This window comes from Crocuta crocuta, unplaced genomic scaffold (genome assembly GCF_008692635.1).
Source record: "Crocuta crocuta isolate KB4526 unplaced genomic scaffold, BGI_CrCroc_1.0 scaffold96, whole genome shotgun sequence".
Lineage (NCBI taxonomy): Eukaryota > Metazoa > Chordata > Mammalia > Carnivora > Hyaenidae > Crocuta > Crocuta crocuta.
Window position 1 is genome coordinate 5,509,845 of NW_027531522.1, and position 19,997 is coordinate 5,529,841.

The 19,997-nt window shown below is 40.8% G+C and overlaps 1 protein-coding gene across 1 annotated transcript in view; it reads left to right on the forward strand.

Moving 5' to 3' along the window:
* Positions 1 to 19,997, forward strand: part of NEBL (nebulette) — a 112,792-nt gene that overhangs the window by 86,963 nt on the left and 5,832 nt on the right. The window contains exon 27 of the mRNA XM_077772479.1: positions 18,535 to 18,641. Coding sequence (XP_077628605.1) covers positions 18,535 to 18,641 — 107 coding nt within the window. The remainder of the gene's footprint in view (positions 1 to 18,534; positions 18,642 to 19,997) is intronic.

Here is a 19,997-nt window from a genome sequence, read left to right on the forward strand (position 1 = left end):
ATAAATTATTTTTTAATAAGTTTTAGTGTTTTATTTATTTCTGAGAGAGAGAAAGACAGCGTGAGCAGGGGAGGGTCAGAGAGAGAGGAAGACACAGAATCGGAAACAGGCTCCAGGCTCTGAGCTGGCAGTCAGCACAGAGCCCGACGTGGGGCTTGACCCCACGAGCTGTGAGATCATGACCTGAGCCAAAGTCGGACGCTTAACCGACTGAGCCACCCAGGCGCCCCTCAGTTCCATAAATTTAAATACATTTTCCCCCTTTCTTTCCTAAGTATGAGAATATGTTTTTGTTCTAAAAGTGATCCGTTCTACTTTGTGAATTAGGTAGCTGGGCAGTTATGAGAGTCATCATTTTAGGGTTCTTCTTATGAGTCAGAGGAAATTCTGATTGTTAGGACAAGGGGTTAAACAGTCGGCTCATTTCCTTGAGCCAAAAGCACTGTGTTTTCCTCCTTCACATTTGGTTTTCATGAGCATTAGCATAGAAGCCTTCTCCTTTACGTTTTTAACATTGTTTTCGTGATGTGTTTCTCATGATGTTTTCCCATCTTGCTTTGATTGCTGAATATCTTCGTTTTCTTATGTGATTATTCTGAGCTTTCTTACTTTTCAATCTACTTTCCAAGGTATTAAGTTACCAAAGGATTTTCATTTTACATCTCTACCGTGTTACTTTGATTCAATAAAGGAGGCTTTTATTTAAACTTGATCTAATTTTGTTTTGATTCTTGAATAGTATTATGTGAGATTATCTTTATTGCCTTTTGGTATCAGATTAGGTTAACTTATTTTCATTTGACCCGACGTTCCCTGAGTTGGAAACACTCCTGATGTTTTCTGCTCATTTCGCTGTGAAGTTTTCTCTGATCTTTGTGTTCGTCTTCAGTTCACTTGTCTGCTACATGTATCTGCCTGCTGGCACTACTTTGTAGGTCTTTGGTTTCCCCTAACTCACAGGGTTCTGTGTTGCTAGTGTTTTTATGTGTTTGCAGTCTTGCCCCGTGTCTCCCCTTCTCAGTTTGAACTTGCATTTGATTTTGCTTCAGGTATTTTACGTGTTTCTGTTTCCCTCTGGAGCATACAAGGGGGTGGGGTGTGACGGGGAAGGAAAGACAGACGCACATCTTAAAATGGACATTTTTTGGTTTTCCAACCTTGTGAACTTTTTCAGTTTTGTGGTGAAGGAATCTTATTGGGATGGCCTCATCCTGCCTTAACTGATGGAAAACGAGCCTCTGAATTCTGTGACAGCTCCACTGGGCTGTGCTTATTACAGCATTCCAGCCCCTGTCCTGTGCCATCTTGCAGGAGATACTTCGGTACATTCTGGAGCTCTCAGGAGATTGTCTGTAGGCGTACCAGGAGGGCAATGTACCAGTTAGGGAGCTGATTGGCCTGAAAACTACGGGTGTTTTCAAGGCACCCATAATTCCATCTGTTTATCCACTAAACATTTATCTCCCATATGTGTGAGACGCTAGAAACAGAAAAATTAAAGGTCTTGTTGTTATCCTCAAATAACTCACATTTGGATGGGAGAGCCAGATGCATTAAGTCATTGTGCCCAGAAAGGCATTGTGATGGAGTGACACAGAATGTTGGAATTAGCTAGGTGGGGACCGGGAAGGGAGTGTTTTTGGCCAAAATGTAGCATATGAGCATATTGGAAACTTGGTGTGCTTTGGCACAACTTAAACCCAGGGGCTGTGTGTCCAGGAAATAGGATGAAGACAAGACCAGAGTGTGGGGAGTGCTAGTCACAGCCTTTTCAGAGACAGGGTGGCAACTGAGTATCATTTGTGGGCACTCTCCTTGGACTCCGTCCAGCAGGAGATTTGGAGGCTATGTGGAAGACCAGTTCCCTAGACTGGTAGGCAGTTGAGTCTCTGGCTTTGAGGTTAATCCACTCTAGGAGCTTGTCTGAGGATCTAATCTGCATTGGATGATTTAGATCCTACCAAGAGAGCTGACTTCTCGGGCATCCCGTGACCAGAAGGCCTTCTTTGCAGTCTCATAGAGGGGCTCATGGTGGATTTTTTTTTTAATGTTTTATTTATTTCTGAGACAGAGAGAGAGAGAAAGAGAGAGAGTGAGCGTTAGCAGGGGAGGGGCAGAGAGAGAGGGAGACACAGAATCTGAAACAGGCTCCAAGGCTCTGAGCTGTCAGCACAGAGCCCAGTGCGGGGCTTGAGCCCACGAGCTGTGAGATCATGACCCGAGCCGAAGTCGGACGCTTCACCGACTGATCCACCCAGGCGCCCCAAATGTCATGGTGGATTTTTATTTCAGACGTCACCATGTCTCTTATTGTTGACGTTCATCATTGATGTAGAAGAGTAGAAACTCCAAAATCATAGCATCTTCCTACTCTCACGACTTCCAGACTCCAGACAAAATAGCCCACTGCTGGATGCTTAATAGGCATTTCAAATCTTATGTGTGGAACCAGCGTCTTATTTAGTATCTTCCCAGAAGAGCAAACATCTGGTCTTGTCTTTGTTCGCCATCTCAGCTGATGACACAGTCATGCCCAACAGCAACAGAACCTGTGACATCTTTATTACCTTTCTTCCTCTCACGCTTCACATTCAATCCATCTGTAAACCTCTTGGCTCTGTTCACTACAGATCTGTCCCACATCTATCCCCTCCTTGCCATTTCCAGTACTCCCTGAGCAAATCCCATCCCAGCTCCTCGAGATCTCTGGCATAAGCTCCTGGTCTTTGTAATGCCACTTTTGCCTCCCTTTGAGCTGACCTCTGCCCAGGGGCCAGTGATCCTGTAAAAACCGGCATCAGATGGCTTATGTGCTTGCTCAGAATTCTTCAATATCTCCAGTCACACTTCAATGAAAACCCCAGATCCATAGACTACAGGGGGCTGCACGGTCTGGTACTTGGTCATGTCTCCACTTCCCTTTTCTACCAGACTGTCTGCCCCGGTCACACAGACCTCCTGGCATTAGGTGTCCTCTCCTGTGGGCTCTTTGCAGTCACTTGTCCCTTTGCCTGGAACACTCCCAGGTGCTTTGTAGGCTTGCCTCCCATGGTTCAGGTCTCTGATTAAATGTCAACTCATCAGAAATGCTTTCCTTGACCACTCTACCTGGAAGCTCTCAATCCATGTACACCCATAACTCTTCATCCCTTTACCTTGCTTTGTTTTTCTCTGTAACTCTTTTTTTATGCTTTATTGATAAAATTTGCACATATTTAATATCAAAATTTTGATGAGTTTGGACTCATGCATATACCCATGATACCATCACCACAATCAAGATACTGAACATATTCATCTCTAAAGATTTCTTTGTGTTCTTGTGGGTGTGTGTATGTTTGGTTTCTTGTGTGTGTGTGTGTGTTAGTGATAAGAACACTTAACATGAGAACTATCCTTTTAACATCTTTTCCAGCACACAATACAATATTGTTATCTAGAGGTACTATGTTGTACAGCGGATCTCAGAAGCTTTATTCTCCTTGAGCAGCAATTTCCCATTTTCCCCTCCTTCTGCCCTTGGCAACTGCTGTTCTCTTCTCTGCTTTATGAATTTGGCTATTATAGACACCTCATATGAGTAGAATTCTGCAGTATTTGTCCTATCACTAGCTTATTTCACTTAGTGTAATGTTCTCTATGTTCACCCATGTTGTCACAAATGGTAGGATTTCTTACTTTAAGACTGAATAATATTCCATTGTAGTATATATCATTTTCTTTATCCATTCATCAATGGTCATTTAGGCTCTATTCATTTCTTGGCTCTTGTGAATAGTGCTGAGTGAGCTGGAAGCCACAGATATCTCTTCCAGATCAGGGAAATGCAGATCAGAATCATAATGAGATATGATGTCATATCTGTTAGGATGGTTATTGTCCAAAAAAGGGAAAAAAACCACCAAAACCCAAACTCAAACAAACAAAAAAAAGAAGATAAATGTTGGTGAGGATGTGGAGAAATTGGAACCTTGTACTTTATTGGTGGGAATGTAGAATGATACAGCCACCATGGAAAACAGTATGGAGATTCCTCAAAAAATTAAAAATAGAATTATTATACGATCCAACAATTCCATTTCTGGGTATACATCTATCACTCTTTTTACTATCTGATACTGTATTTAATTATGTATTAACTAATTATGTCTCCCCCAGAATATAAACTCTGTTAGAACAGAATCATTCTGCCCCTTTGTTCTCTATTTTATAACTAGCATCTAGAAAAGTGCCAACAAAACACACACTTAATATTGTTGATACATAAATACATTCAAATTAAAGTTTGATCTGAAATGCAAAGAAACAGCTTTGTTACATGTGCTAAATCACTAAAACTTGGTATTAGTCTTTAATTTACTGAATCTAATTAGAGCTGATTTGGCTGAGGGTAAAGGTGCAATAATAACCCTTGTTATGTTTTTTTTTTTAAAGCACTAATGTAAAATGTATCACTGGACCATACCAGTGTAACCTATGTTTATTACAAAGCCTGAGTCAGCTAGTGACCTTTCATTACCAAGAAATCAGTAAATTATTCCTACATTAACACTTCTGTTCTCATATAAAGACTTCTCATTTCAATGTTTTATTTCTCTTGTGACAGTTGTCCTTAGTAAGGACTTATATGCTGGGAGCCACACCGGCCTCGCTGGATGACAGTCGCAGCGAGGAAATGGCAGTGTTTGCACAGCTCCTGCCATGAGAAACAAAAAACTGGTATCTCTTTCTGCTACTACTGGCTCATGTTGGAAATGAGCCTGCTGGTATTGACCGGGCCTCACAATATTCCAGATCAGACCGATATTCCCCATACAGATACCTCATAAGGAAGCATATTCCTGCCTCTTCAGATGAGATTTTAGATGAAAGCACTGGTTGATTGTCAAAAGGCTCTTCCTATGGGCCTTGCAGATCCAAGACTTAGATAATAAAGGGGGTTAGGAACACAAGAGTTACAACTGAGCCTGGCCCCGAGACAAAGAGCCTAATTTAGAGTTAAGGAACAGATAAAGGCAGAACTTAAGTTAATACTAATACCTTTCCTAACTGGTGATGTATGGCAGTCCCTTCTCTAAGGCCTACTTTCCACAAACACCCTCCCTTACACTGGCCGCTGGGAGGAGGAGAGGTAAGAGTAGCTAAAACATAACCCCAAAACAAGGGCTGACACATTTAGGGCCTCCACGGTGTTTACACATTCAGCATCAAGTCAAAAAAGTTTCCACAAACAACTTACTGACCAGCTCAAAAACAGTCATCCTCTTGTGAGCCAGACTGAATGACTCCTAGCCTATCGATATACAACTTAACCTATGTCCTAATCCTAGCGTTATGAACTTAGAACAAATATGTATGTCATCCTGTTTTTCACTAAGAACGTCCTGTTATTTCCGTAGTTGTAAGATTTACTCAACCTCACCACGATGGGGGTGATTCTGCAAGAATACTTCTGAAAAACCTGTTTTTGTACACTTTTCGAAGCATCTTATCACAAAGAGTTTCCCATTGTAAAAATTCCTTTCTCAGATCTCATGTTATCGTTTGACCTATAAATAAAGACACCAAAACCGACAGTGCAGAGATGCCTGCCGGGTGATCAGAAAGAATCTCGGGGCTCTCTCTCTCTCTCTCTCTCTCTCTCTCTCTCTCGCCAACACCGTCCATCCTTCAGGGACCCCCTAGACAGGCTGGAACGGGCCTCCGGCAGACTTACTGAAGTGGAATTCTGAAATTCATACCTTGTATCGCTTCTGTCTCAGTGTATTCCAGTGTATTGTTTGATCATGAACTCCAGGTGGCAGAGAATGAAGATGCCGTGATGCTTTGCTTCCTGTACATAGTGCAGGACCGCGAATGCTCAATGAATAAATGGTGAACGGAAGGAGACAAAGTGCACAGAGCAGAGACCCTTAGTTCCGAAGGACAATAGCCATCATTAAAAGTTAAATTTACCATTAAATTGAGGACAGAAATAGTAAATGTGGGCACAGTTCTAAACTATTAGTATGTTTTGAAAGCGATGGATATGCACCCAACCAGTAGTGTTTCCAAATCTCCTTTAATAGGAGCAGTATCCATAACATCACACTCCTTTGCTCAGTCTCTGCGTTAATTTTTCTGTTGATTCTCTTTGCCCATTGAGGATTTACGTTTTATGATTTATGGGTGGCATTCTGCCCCAAATGCAGCACTACTGATGTTTAATGGTGAGCGTAGTCTTAAAATTAGGAAACCAGAACAACTTACTAGGAAGTATACTCTTGATTTTGAACTCTTTGTCTTGGTTTAAAATAAGTGTGCCAGGATTTCTAGTGAAGCCATTACTTCTGGCTTCTGATTACTGACGGGCAACTCTGACCCCCTGAAAAAATCCAACTCCCTCTTAGCCTGACTTCTGTGAAGAAAATACCTTCACCGAGAAAAGTTCAGTTATATTATATCCCGACTTTATTTGAGAGCTGTTTCCAATCTGAATTTGAGAAGTGTGCAGTATCTGTCAAACAATGATGTTTTCGTGTCTTCATTTAAGTGCAGATAGATTTAAAGAGTTGATGGCTGAGATACTTCTATGGTCAATTTCTGAGATAAATTTCTGTCATGAAACTAATCTATAGGAAAATAAACGAGTCCTTTATAATGTAAAATCCTCCTGCCGGCTCTTACATGACTGTATGTAGCCGTCTAGCTGGTGCCTCTGGCTTACAAAAAGGCACACATTATGAACTCTTAGAAACTTTTAGTTTGTTTGGTTGCACCCCCAAGAAAAAGGTTCAGGATTCTGATTGAATTTGAAGTCCTTAGAGAAACTCCTATTCCTGATATCAGTAGACTTGGAATGAAAGCAGCATCATAAGTTTTCTGAGTGTGAAGTTAGGAAAAGGATCAAATACTAATGAATAGCACTTGTTCCAAGATGCACATGTGTCTTTCATTGATTTGCCAAAATTAAATCAAAGGGTTCCATATGTGTATGAAGGAGAAACATCTGACGCTGAAAGTAGCAAACAATAAAACATTAGAAAGATATTTCCTGCGAAGCTGAGTCGACTGGGGGGAAAAGAGAAGGTTTGATCATCGGGAAGGAGATAAATGTGGCCACAGCACATGCGTCAAATGAGAAAACTTTGGAAGAGCTTTGCAAATTGTGAAGTGACGTACGTGGAAAGGGCAGAATGGGTTTTTCATGTTGTAGAACGTTGGCAATGAAAATGGAAATAGTAGTTTTCGGTTTTTATGGATCAAATCTGACATCCAAGTTGGGTGACAGATTGAGTACATATACGTGTTTACATATCTGTCTTAGAGACAAAACAGTCACAATGTCACCTTTGTAGTAATGCATTTCCTTTCCTGCCCCAACTTCCTATTTCATCCAGGTGCCCCCCCATCCTCCCGCCCAGGCTAGTAGGTCATGGGGATTGGATCCTGACTTTTTACAGGAACTACTTAAAATTTCCACGGGCTGATACAGTTGGGTGATATTGTATCGAGTCTCTGCCTTTTGCTTGGTCATTATCTCCTGTTACCCAAGCTCACTGTTGTGCACACTTCCTCTCTTGTGGCCAGATTCCCTACTCTGGAATGTTCCTGATCTGCCCATGCCACATTTTTTCAGGCATTCTGGTCTTGGATCTTTATTGTACACCATATACCTGACCTTTGTATACTGAACTTGTTTACTAGTCTGTCAGACTCTTACTTAGATCCTGTCTAAATATCTTTAAAATTGCATGCCTTTGACTCTAGTGGCCTGTTCCTCATCTCCCTACTTGGCGGTGACTCTTGTACCTGCGTCTTTCTTCAGCTCCAGCCACTTACCTTAAACTGAAACTCGGGCTCCGGAAGGCCCAGACAATCCATTATGTCCATTTTCCCACATTCCCTTATCTTCAAATCATGTCAGGGACACATTGATTCAGTGTCATATATGCCTACCGGTTGAAAAAAATATACTTGCTCATTCAGAAGTGTTACCAATCCTGAGATGTGTCTTTATATGATATTTAGTGTGGCTTGTCACTAAGGGTATCTAATATAAAACTGGATTTGGGAACTACTTGTGGATGGATGATATTTCCTAAGGGTCAGTATTTGAATTGATTAGTGCAAGAATAAACCAAAGGCATGGTCTGTTTTTAAGTCTTTAAAAATATGTTATGTATACTTATCCAATAAGTATTTATAGAATATCCTCTATAGTAGCACAATGAGATTTTCTTTCATTGTAATTGATCAATGAATCTTTCTAGACGAGATTGACTTACACAATATTTTTTTTTTAATGTTTTATTTATTTCTAGGAGAGAGAGAGACAGCGTGAGCAGGGGAGGGTCAGAGAGAGAGGGAGTCACAGACTCTGAAACAGGCTCCAGGCTCTGAGCTGGCAGTCAGCACAGAGCCCGACGCGGGGCTCGAACCCACGAACCGTGAGATCATGACCTAAGCGAAAGTCGGACGCTTAACCAACTAAGCCACCCAGGCGCCCCTTGACTTACACAATATTGATGGCAGTATTCATTGAGGAAAATTGGGATTTGTTGTGAACTGACTTTTCAGTCATGGCATAAACTGGGGTCGAAAGCTAGATTCAGTGCTATAGGTTACCTAAATAGAAATAGCAGCCCCATGTCCCTGCTGTCCTTAAAGTCTTCTTCATTGATTTCATCTTATCCAAGAACTGCCCCAAATTAAGTATTTTTTGTCAGAAAATTATACCTATAGATCTATATCCATACTTTGAATTCCTTTCTTTTTTTGTTTTGTGTGTGTGCATAGACACAGATATATACCTTACTGATCCTGTGCCATGAGAACATTTTTAAAGACTTTGTAATTTGGGGCAGAAATGATTTCCTTCTCTCTCAGTGGCAATCCTGCTTCTGTGTGTGGTTTGTGTTACCGTTACAAGTTGGGGAGTTAATCCTGGATTAGACGACTAAAAATGAGAAACAAATCTGAGAAAAAACACACAAGTTGATATTCAAATCTGAATATAAGAGTAAACTGGTTAGATTATTCTGAAGCAAAATCGCAGATATTCTTAACTCTGAATCTCTCTAGTTCTGTTCAAAGCACATTATGTCTGGTTCTGTCCTGTCAGAGAAGATTCACAGACTTATTTTTTCAAGAGAAAAACCAGTTAGCTTTGAAATCAAATGTACTGCTTTTCCTGGCTTGTGAGACTAAATTTACCTGGCTGATAATTTAAACAATAACTTATTTTGTGTTTCTTTTTTCAATATTTAGTAATTTTTTTAATGTTTATTTATTTTGAGAGAGAGAGAGGGAGAGCATGAGGCGGGGAGGAGCAGAAAGAGAGGGAGACCTAGAATCCAAAGCAGGCTCCAGGCTCTGAGCCATCAGCACAGAGCCCAATGCAGGGCTCAAACTCAGGAGCCATGAGATCATGACCTGACCCAAAGTTGAACGCTTAACCAACTGAGCCACCCAAGGGCCCCTTTTTTCAATATTTAAGAACTGCAGAGCCTCAAGACAACATATTAGAAATTCTTATTTGGGCAACTAAGCCAAATATAGAAATGAAATGGTCAGATGTAATGCATATATGCATAGTGCTAAAAAGTACATAACTGGGGCGCCTGGATGGCTCAGTCGGTAAAGCGTCCGACTTTGGCTCAGGTCATGATCTCACAGTTTGTGAGTTCGAGCCCAGCATCGGGCTCTGTGCTGACAGCTCAGAGCCTGGAGACTGCTTCTGATTCTGTGTCTCCCTCTCTCTCTGACACCCTCCCCCTCCCACAGCTCACGCTCTCTCTCTCCCAAAAATAAATAAACATTAAAAAAATAAAAAGTATATAACCTAGATGTTTCCTTTTCATTTAATAGGTAATTAGGAATCTTTAAATATCCAACTTATATTTGACTAGAGCAACGTTATAAATCTATTATTTAAATTTAGAGAAGAAATGGTTAAGCAGTGTTATGGACTTAATTATATTTGTAACTAAATTCTTGGCATAACTGTAGGGCATGTTGCCATTCTGATGCTGACTTGAGGAAGTAATATTTTGCAGGCAGTGTCTGCCAGAAGGATTTTGAAAATTGTCAGGTGGCATCATGATGGGGATCTTCCTTGCTCAGTGGGAGAGTGGCTGAGGTCCTATTAGGCTTAAACCCAGACCCTCTCCTTCTCCCTCTCTCTGTCTCTGTCTCTCTCTGTCTCTGTCTCTGTCTCTGTCTCTCTCTCTCTCTCACACACACACACACACACACACACACACACACACACACACACTGCAGAGACTTATCAAATGCCAAAATGACCCTTAAAAGAATTCTGAAAGCCATTGCTTCAGAAGTGATGCTATTCTCTGTGATTTGAGCTGGCTTTTCCAAAAGGGAATGAATTATTCTCACTATAAATTCTTCCAGAGATGTTTAACATCCCCTCATCAACCACATTCACCTAAACTGCCTATAGAGTTTGTACCCCTGAATTTACCCAAGAAAAGTCAGTGCTAGCGACAGACACCCTTGTGAGCCTAACAAAGCTACTTGCACATCTCCCCACGCACAAAACCTCCTCTTCGTTCGCCTTTCCCTCTCTCTCCCTGCAGTCTGCCCCACCGCAGGAGTGAGTGGTCTACTGCGAACTTTTCCCACTTCACACCAAGCCCCTGGTGTTGGAAGGTCCTGAGCTCTTCAGACCACAGCGCCCTCTTTCACATTTCTGATTCACAGTGCTCATTTGCACATTGACCTTATACCATCTTATCATTTCATCCGTACCATTTTGGTGTGGTACAGTCAGACTACAGAGTATAAACTGTAGGGTTCTTGGGTCAGACTGTTGGCATTTGAATACCAGCTCCACGTGGCCCTGATATTTTTTTTTTACCAAGCTACTGAACCTCTCTAACCTTCAGATTCTTTATCTGGAAAATGGGCATTTTGCCATCTGTAAGGGGGTGACGATTTCACCAGCTGAGGTGTGTGACACGCTAAGCACAGGGCTCAGCATTTTGTAAGTAGGGGGACCCCAGCTGGGCTGAGAGGGGTTCCCTGGGGAGCAGCACTTCCTCTACTACAACTGAGAGTCCTGAGCAAACCAAATTCATCCTCTAACTTACAAGCATTTCATTTGCTCAGATTTTATTGTATTCATATTGTATGTTCTTTGGAAAGCAAAGTCCTATATTACAACTCTCCTCCGTGAAGTGTCACAGGGACCCAGACCTAAGTGATTAAATATGTTCACATGTATTGAATTGTCTTAAAGGGGGTTTGCAATACCTTATAGTAATAACATTTATCTGAGAAGAGAAAATGAAAACAAAGATGATATCGGAGTCTAGAAGGAGAAAATTGTTAGGAACCTAGCAGTGGCTCGAGGGATAATTTTTGAATCTGTAAAGGCATTTTTTGGTTGCACGGCCCCCTTTCTCCCTGAGGCGGTAGCAGGTGCTGTTCTGGTCAGCCTCGCGGAAGTGGGCTCAACTCCCATTGGTTTGTCCCAGGTGGCGCTTCCTGGTGCTGGCCTTACCGGGGTGGTTGGATTCTTCTACAGGGAGCTTCCTCTTACTAATAATTTCTTCTGACCGTCTCTGGTGGCTTCTTGAGTCTGGGGTTAAACATTTGCCTCCACAAATACGAACAAGTCACGGAGGGGGAGATGTGTGTTTTAGCCTGTTTCTGCTGTTGTCACAAAACACCGAAGACCAGAGACCTTGCAAACAACAGAAATCTGGAGGCGGGCCTCTGAGATCAGGGAGCCAGCGCGGTTGAGTCTGGGGATGGCCCTTTCCCAGGTTGCAGGCCTGCGTCTTCTTGTACCCCTACCTGATGGGAAGAGAGCTAGCTAGCTCTCTGGCCTCTCTTGAGGGCACAAATCCCATTCACGAGGCTCTACTCCCACGTCCTAGATCACCTCCCAAAGTCCCCGCTTCCCAAGACCATCACCTTGGGGGTTTGGATTTCGGCATATGAATTTTGGAAGCAGGTGACACAAATATTCAGTCCGTTTCAGGGGGAGATGGGGTGTTTAGGAATAGCATAAATAGGGTCATTGAGCCTCTAAATTTGTGTCAGGCTGGGGAGAAAGCTGATAGTGGCTGCCCATTTAAATCACTTGGAATCCTTAAAAAAATAAGACACCAACATTTAGTCCCTTCACTCCCACCCCAGATTCTGATTTAATTGGTCTGGGGGCCTGGACATAACGTGGTTTTCAAAGATCCCAGGTGAATTCAGTATGCAGTCAGAGTGGAAACCCACCAAGTAGCTGATTCCCCTTCTATCTCGGTTCCCTGTTTTCCTTCCCACAAGGTTCTGGCCTGGTGAAAGCTGGAAATTTAACATGTGAAATAGTAATGATTGCTTTTTAAAAAAAATTTTTTAATGTTTTATTTATTTCTGAGAGAGACAGCGTGAGCAGGGGAGGGTCAGAGAGAGAGGGAGACACAGAATCTGAAACAAGCTCCAGGCTCTGAGCTGGCTGTCAGCACAGAACCTGATGCAGGGCTCGAACCCACGAACCACGAGATCATGACCTGAGCCAAAGTCAGACGCTTATCCGACTGAGCCACCCAGGAGCCCCAGTAATGATTGGTTTAATTTCTACATATGATCTCCAAAGTTTGAGCACTTGTTTTGTATCCCAGTGATGATTATGCATGCCTTTAAAACTTGGTGATTTTAACTCAGTTGTCGATTATCTCATTTTTATGCTAAAGTCTGTTGATTCATAGTTTATCATGCAGCAAGCCAGTTTCTTAGGTACTTATCTATTCACAGCTTATAATTAAAAACCAACAAACTAAAACCTGGAGGCAATCTGGCTTGTTTCTGTCTTCTGCAGGGAAGGAAAAGAAGTTTCTATAGTGCTCAGAATTCTATCAGATTAAAAAAAAGCATCTTGTGCTGGATTCTGCATAAATGTTGTGGGTTTAGCACTCACTTGGGGCTTGTGGAGAGAATCAGGTGCCAGGAAGAATTGAGGCTCTGAATGGGCACCCTCGATGGCACCTATAAAAGCTACTTAAGCAAAAAGGTCCACATTATGGGTCTATTTTATCACCGATTAGCTCAACCCCCTTGCTCATGGCCTAGGTGAGATCTAATGAGGCTCTGGCTCATTATTTAATATTTACTTCAAAACCAGCAGTATCTTCGTACTTTCTCATTTACAGTCATCATTCATTTTAGCAACCCCCCGTAATTGTCCAAATTGAGATTCTTTGTTAAAAACAAAAACACCTCACAATTCATTAAGTTCTTTGACACACAGTAAGTGATAAAACTGTCATCAACCGTTAGGAAAATATGACAGTAATGTCATTGTATCCTGTACTCTTTATTGCAAAACTTTTGAAGGGTGATTTTCTCCTTATTATGAATTTTTTTAAAAAAGTAAGCCTGTGATGGGGTGCCTGGGTGGCTCAGTTGATTAAGTGTCTGACTTCGGCTCAGGTCATGATCTCACAGTTCGTGGGTTCCAGCCCTGCATCGGGTTCTGTTCTGTGCTGACAGCTCAGAGCCTGGAGCCTGTTTCAGATTCTGTGTCTCCCTCTCTCTCTGCTCCTCCCCCACTCGTGCTCTGTCTCTTTGTCTCAAAAATAAATAAATGAATTAATTAATTAATTAATAAACAAACAAATAAAAATGTAAGCCTATGAGAAATTATTTTTTTGTTTGTGTTATGTCTACAATTAGCCGGTTGTTAAAGACCGAATGCTTGTGTCCTCCCAAAGTCACATGTCAAAATCCTAACCCTCGATATGATGGTGGTAGGAGGGATGGCCTTTGGGAGGTGACTAGGTCATGAGGGTGGACTTAGGGCCCCAGAAAGCTCCCTCTGCCTCTCTGCCACTTGGGAACTCCACCAAAAGAAGCGGTCTCTCTATGCACCAGGAGGAAATAGGTCCTCATCAGATGCTGAATCTGCCAGCATCTTGATCTTGGACTTCCTAATCTCCAGGACAGTGAGAAGTAACATGTATTGTTTAAGCCATCCAGTCTCTGGTATTTTTATTTTTTATACCAACCCCAGTGGGCTAAGACATCAATAAGGGACTATTCTTATTTTTGCATGTGGAGTTTGGCCATCTACTCTTAGGCTTTTGTCATTGTGAGCCTTTCTAAATCTCTACCTCATCTTTAACGGCATCAGAGCTTGGTTGTGGTGTTACTATGCAGAAACCATTGTTCTTCTGCCTTCCTGCTTAATCTCCCAGCCTCTGTATTTTATTCTGTAAGTGGGAATGATATCTATGTTTCAGAGTTTTTCTGACAACATCATGGCACCATGCACGCCAATGGCACTTCCATACTCCTCTTCTTTTACTTACTCCATGGACCTTCTCCACAGTGGGCTGGCCTCTTTTTGAGTATTTCTCTCCTTATTATGGGTGCATATCTTTGGGTCATTTACTCTACTGTGCATGTTTACACATATTTCCTTATTTTTCCAGCTTCAGATTTGCAAAGCTTCCAAAAAGTGTTTCCTCTTCCATTTCCACTTTTGTTTGATGATCTTCATGCCTACTCGATTCTTATCTTGGTTTTATCTCCCTCCATTGTAAGGAGAAACATTAAATAGAAAATCTTAGTATTGGCTGTTCGTGGGAACACTTTATTTTGCACGAGAGGAGAGATTTTGGTTTTTTTTTTTTAATTTTTAATGTTTTATTTATTTTTGAGAGAGAGAGAGAGAGAGAGAGAGACGCATGAGTAGGGAAGGGTCAGAGAGAGAAGGAGACACAGAATATGAAGACAGGTGAGCTAGCCGGCAGCACAGAGCCCGACGCGGGGCTCGAACCCATGAACTGTGAGATCATGACCTGAGCTGAAGTCAGATGCTTAACCGACTGAGCCACCCAGGCGCCCCGAGATTTTGGTTTTATAAATACGATGATACCTTGCAAATAGAGCCTGAAATCCTTAGAGCTTGAGCCAGCTTCCAGACCTCTGGTCACTAAGTCTTACCAGTGTGAAATGAAAATTGAGTCGCACTCATGTGGTTTGTTGTTGCCTTAGGATAATGAAACGATTGTTTTGTGACTTTCATGCCATTGTCATAAAACACTCTTCAATTTCAAGACTCTTGTGTGGGAAGACTGTCATGGTAGCTTGGCCATTATCCATCTATATCAGTGCTGGTGGAATCTGACCACTGGTTGAAGGAAGAGCGCACTGTATGTTTTTCTCTGATAAGAAGTCCACGTTTGTTGCAAAATTAGCCTAATATCTTGCTTTTGCAAAACCTTTCGAGTTCCATATTTTCACGGAAGAAATGTTATACACACGCAGACTAGCTGTCTTTCACCCAAATTCTTAATAAACCCAATTTCCAAAGCCATTGTTTTCAATTTCCTATTGCTTATTTTGCCTACACTACATAAAAAAGAAATCACGTAGCAAAACAATAATAAAAAAAAGCAATGTCTGTGCTTCTTTTTTAAATTGGCATTTACTTTTAGTAAGTTGATTCCTCTGGGCTCTCAGTTATGTTTTTCATAGCTCTAATAGGAGCTTCCTAAAAGCTCTTTTGTTGTATCAGGTATAAGATAGATAACAAGGTTGGATAGCCCTGAAGGAACTTGCATTAAGTAATGCAGCCAGAGAGGGAAATGGAAATAATCGATAAAGGCATGAGAAGAAAGCGTAAGAACAAGATAGATTATATGTACCCCCAGGTTCCTCCTTCTAAACTCTCCCTTGTTCTCTCCAAACCCACACAGATTTAGGGCAAATACATCACTTTTTTCTCTTGCTGTATTTGACAGTAGCTATAGGTTCTCTTTGAAGGTCAGATTTGAGCAGTTGAACAGGCATGAATATACTTGGTTTTTAAAAGCCAAAATTAGGGGCGCCTGGGTGGCTTAGTCGGTTAAGCGTCCGACTTTCACTTAGGTCATGATCTCGCGGTTCGTGGGGTCGAGCCCCGCATCGGGCTCTGTGCTGACTGCCAACCCAGAGCCTGGAGCCTGTTTCAGTCTATGACTCCCTCTCTCTCTGACCTTCCCCTGCTCATGCTGTCTCTCTCTCTCCTAGAAATAAATAAAAAACATTAAAAAAAAAAAAAGCCAAAATTAGAGAACGCTGTTCAACGACATTCCTGAATTGTCAGTCCTGGGATTCTGATGCACAGATTATATAAACATAAACACATTACAGCATATGAGATAGCATGTTTAAAAATATTTTCCATCATTGTCTTTTCCTAATGGCTTTTCCCCCAAATATTTTAAAATGGTTTTGCTTAACTCTGTACATCAGAAGGTGAAGGTCAATTTGATATTGTAACAAAGGATTAAAAGTTTATTAATTCATTTTAAGCAAGTTTAGAGGATTTTTTTTTACCTTAGCCTTTAGAATTTACCAGTTGATTAAAATAATCATTTATAATCACTGACTTACTTAAATGGCTAAAACCAGTTCAGGCTGCCAGTCTGGGGGTGCAGTTGGTGTCTTTGACTTACATATTTAATGAGAAATGCCCTAAGTATTCCATGTCTTCAGCTGGGCAAAGGGCTGATGTCCAGGGTCACTATTGCTTGAGGAGAGCAATTGTTTTTGTCACTTCTCTCCTTTTATGCTTGGCATGCCTTGAACATAGTAGACAGTGATAGTTGTTAAAATTTATGGAGGCTTGCTAAGTGACAAGCCATGTAAGTAAGCCCCGTGCACACATTAACTCACTCAGTCAATATTTGCTGAGTATTGAGGGAGTGCAGAAATGAACGGTCAATGCCTCCAACACACAGAAAAGGCTCTGCTCCTCAGCTAATTAAGTGGACTTAGATATTTTTAGGGATTTCATTATTTTTTTCTTCATGAGTGAATTTTGACAATATTCCTGACTTCCCCTTGACATTAAATATTTAAACTGAGCTGATAATGTTAAAAAGTGCTGTGTTCTCAAGTATTTGATATTTAATGCTTTACTAACTTTAGGATGGACTACAATCCAAGTAAAGGTCTTGGCAGTGTCTCTTTGATGCCACATTTAGACAGTAAATAAACACGATCTGTTAGCAGCATTGTAATATGAATTAATTCAAGAACTTTTAAAAAAATTCCCATTCAACCTAATGTCATTATTATCTGGAGAACACATTAATGACTTGTAATTTTCTGATGATTAAACTTCTTTAAAGTTTGATGTTCTCATAAATCATTAGATTGAACATGCCACTTATAAAATATTAATTATTCATAGTACCCAAGAATTATATCTCCTTTATTCTTTTATTATAAAAACTGTCCTAAATCAATCAACCTAGGATAATTACTTTACATACTCAACCCGACTGAACAAAAATGGCAGCCTATTATGGATTTTTATAGCACATATATGTCTTACTAATGTATTGTATGATTACTCAAGATACAATGAAGTATGTGCTACAGAAATACTCTTACATATAACCAGCCCTGTGCCTCTAAGTATTAAATATACTTCAAAACCCACACTCAAGCATACACCTACTGAGTTTGTGGGGCTTTTTCCTAGTTTCTCTAGAAGTCAATATTCTTCAAAACAGGAACAATGTCTTTTGAATGTCCTAATTATTATTGACTGTCTCTCCTAATGGTGAGAACAACACACAGTTGAGTGAATGTTACTATTTTCTTGACTTTTGCTTTTTTTTTTTTTTTTTATGTAGAAGGATGTCTATGAGGTTCTTTACATGGTTTGGTTTGTTAGGCTTTTATAACATATTCATTGACTTATTTAGTCTTGACTTACAGACAACATAAAATTGAGAATTTATATATATCTAAAGCAAGTTTTCTTTTAGGGGTATAGGCTCATTATTAACTGCTAAATAAACCTACGTTGCTAACCATACGCTATATTTACCGTCTTTGTAAAGTTATACTCAGCTGTATGTCTTGAAATATTGAGAGGATCCACTATAGAAATATTCTGTGAAAACATTTATACTCTGTCATTGGCTGGCCAATCAGATTAAATTTTAAAAGATTTCTTATTTAAAATTTTTTTCTAAGTTTATTTAGTTGTTTTGAGACAGAGAGTGAAAGAGGGGCACAGAGAGAAGGGGACAGAAGATCCAAGATTGGGTCTGTGCTGACAGTGGTGAGCCTGATGTGGGACTCGAACTCACAAACCGCGAGACCATGACCTGAGCTGAAGTTGAACGCTCAACTGACTGAGCCACCCAGGCGCCTCCAACATTTCTTATGTTTTATTTTGAAAAATGCCTAACTGGATTACATACCTCAGTAAAAATGAGATTTTGTTAAAAGGTTATGGGAAATTTTTGTTTTGTATTTGTGTTGTTTGAACAGAGCATCTGCAGTCGAGCAATACAACTATTTCTAACATTTTTCACTGTGTGTTACACTGATTCCCTCTGTCTGTTCTTAATTGCTGAAATGTATACTAAGCTTGAGATCACTTGTAACATCACTACCCAGATTTCACACGACATTGGACGTGGCATTTTGTTTCAGAAGTTTCCAGTCAGAGCATGAAGTCACTTGAGGGGTTGGGAGGGATATTTTGAGACTCGCTTTGAGGCATCTGTGTGTGTGTTTAATGTGCAGCTCCTGTTCTTCCCGGAGCCTATCAGCAAAGCCATTCTCAAGGCTATGGGTACATGCACCAGACCAGCCTGTCATCCATGAGGTCAATGCAGCACTCACCAAATCTAGTAAGTATCAGTTTGATGTGTTTGTTCTTCTCTGCTCTTCCCATTTTGTCTCCAGAATACAAACACATATGGAATAGAGTTGCATTGAATATTGCCCATTTTCACGCAAAGGGTAAATGCTGACCTTGCTGTTTGCACCTTTTCGAAGAAAGCGAGAGACAGAGGTAAACCACTGAGAAAGGAAGGCATGATGTGGAAAAAACATGTAACCAGTAAAACATAGACTCTATCCGAATGATATCCTGAATGTGACCTCATGGTTGGCATTAGCCAACTGTGTTCTTCATTCAGGTCTAGAAGGCACAAATATTGGGTCATATTAACCAGTCAGTTTTGACAATAATCCCCATGGACACTAAAACCCAAATGACATGGCCAACATATGTCTTCCAAACCTCCTATTGGAGATCTTCATTCAGTTCCTGATTCCTTCATTAAATGTGAAGGTTGGAAGCAGTGCTCAAGGTCAGCTAGTTGGATGGGCGTCTTGTGCTGAAAATGTTTCTCCAAGCTTCAGACACAGTAGTTTAGCCTTAGTGCTCAGAAACAGGTGATCCTTCGAAGTAGTTGGAAGTTAGCTTTAACAGCTCTGACGTTCTTTGTGCCTCAGCCAGTTTCCTCAGTCCATGAATTCACTGCATTTTGAGATTTTTCCCGTGTTCATATTAACTAAATTCTTGGTCTTTAATGAAAACAATTTATATTCTGGATACAAACCACTTGTCAGACATGTGATGTGCAAAGACCTTCTCCCGTTTGGTAGGTTCTTTTTTGTTTCATCGATGGTTTCCTTTGCTGTGCAGGAGCTTTTTAGTTTGATGTGGTCCCACATGGTTGTTTTTGCTTTTGGTATCAAATCCAAATAAACAGTTCCAAGACCAATGTCAAGAAGCTTACTGCCTATGTTTTTTTTTTTTCCCTAAGAGTTTTATCCTTTTAGGTCTAACATTCGAGTCTTTAACGTGTTTTGGGTTAAGTTTTGTGTATGCTGTAAGAAAGTGGTCCAGTTTCGCTCTTTCACATGTTGGCGTCCACTTTCCCCAGCACCATTTATTGAAGAAGCTGTCCTTTCTCATTGTGTATTCTTGGCCCCTTCATCATAAATTAATGGACCATATATGCATGGGTTTATTGCTGGGGTCCCTGTTCTGTTCCATCGATCTATGTGTTTATGTCAATACCAGTGTTTTGATTACTATAGCTTTGTAATATAGTTTGAAGTTAGGAAGTGAAAAATTTCCTCATTGTGTTATGCGCACCTCAGTATTCAGAACATTTGCATACTAAGTTTCTATCACTGTGATTCAAAAACCTACAAAATAAGTATATTTTGTGTTTTTCTTTTATTTGTTTTAT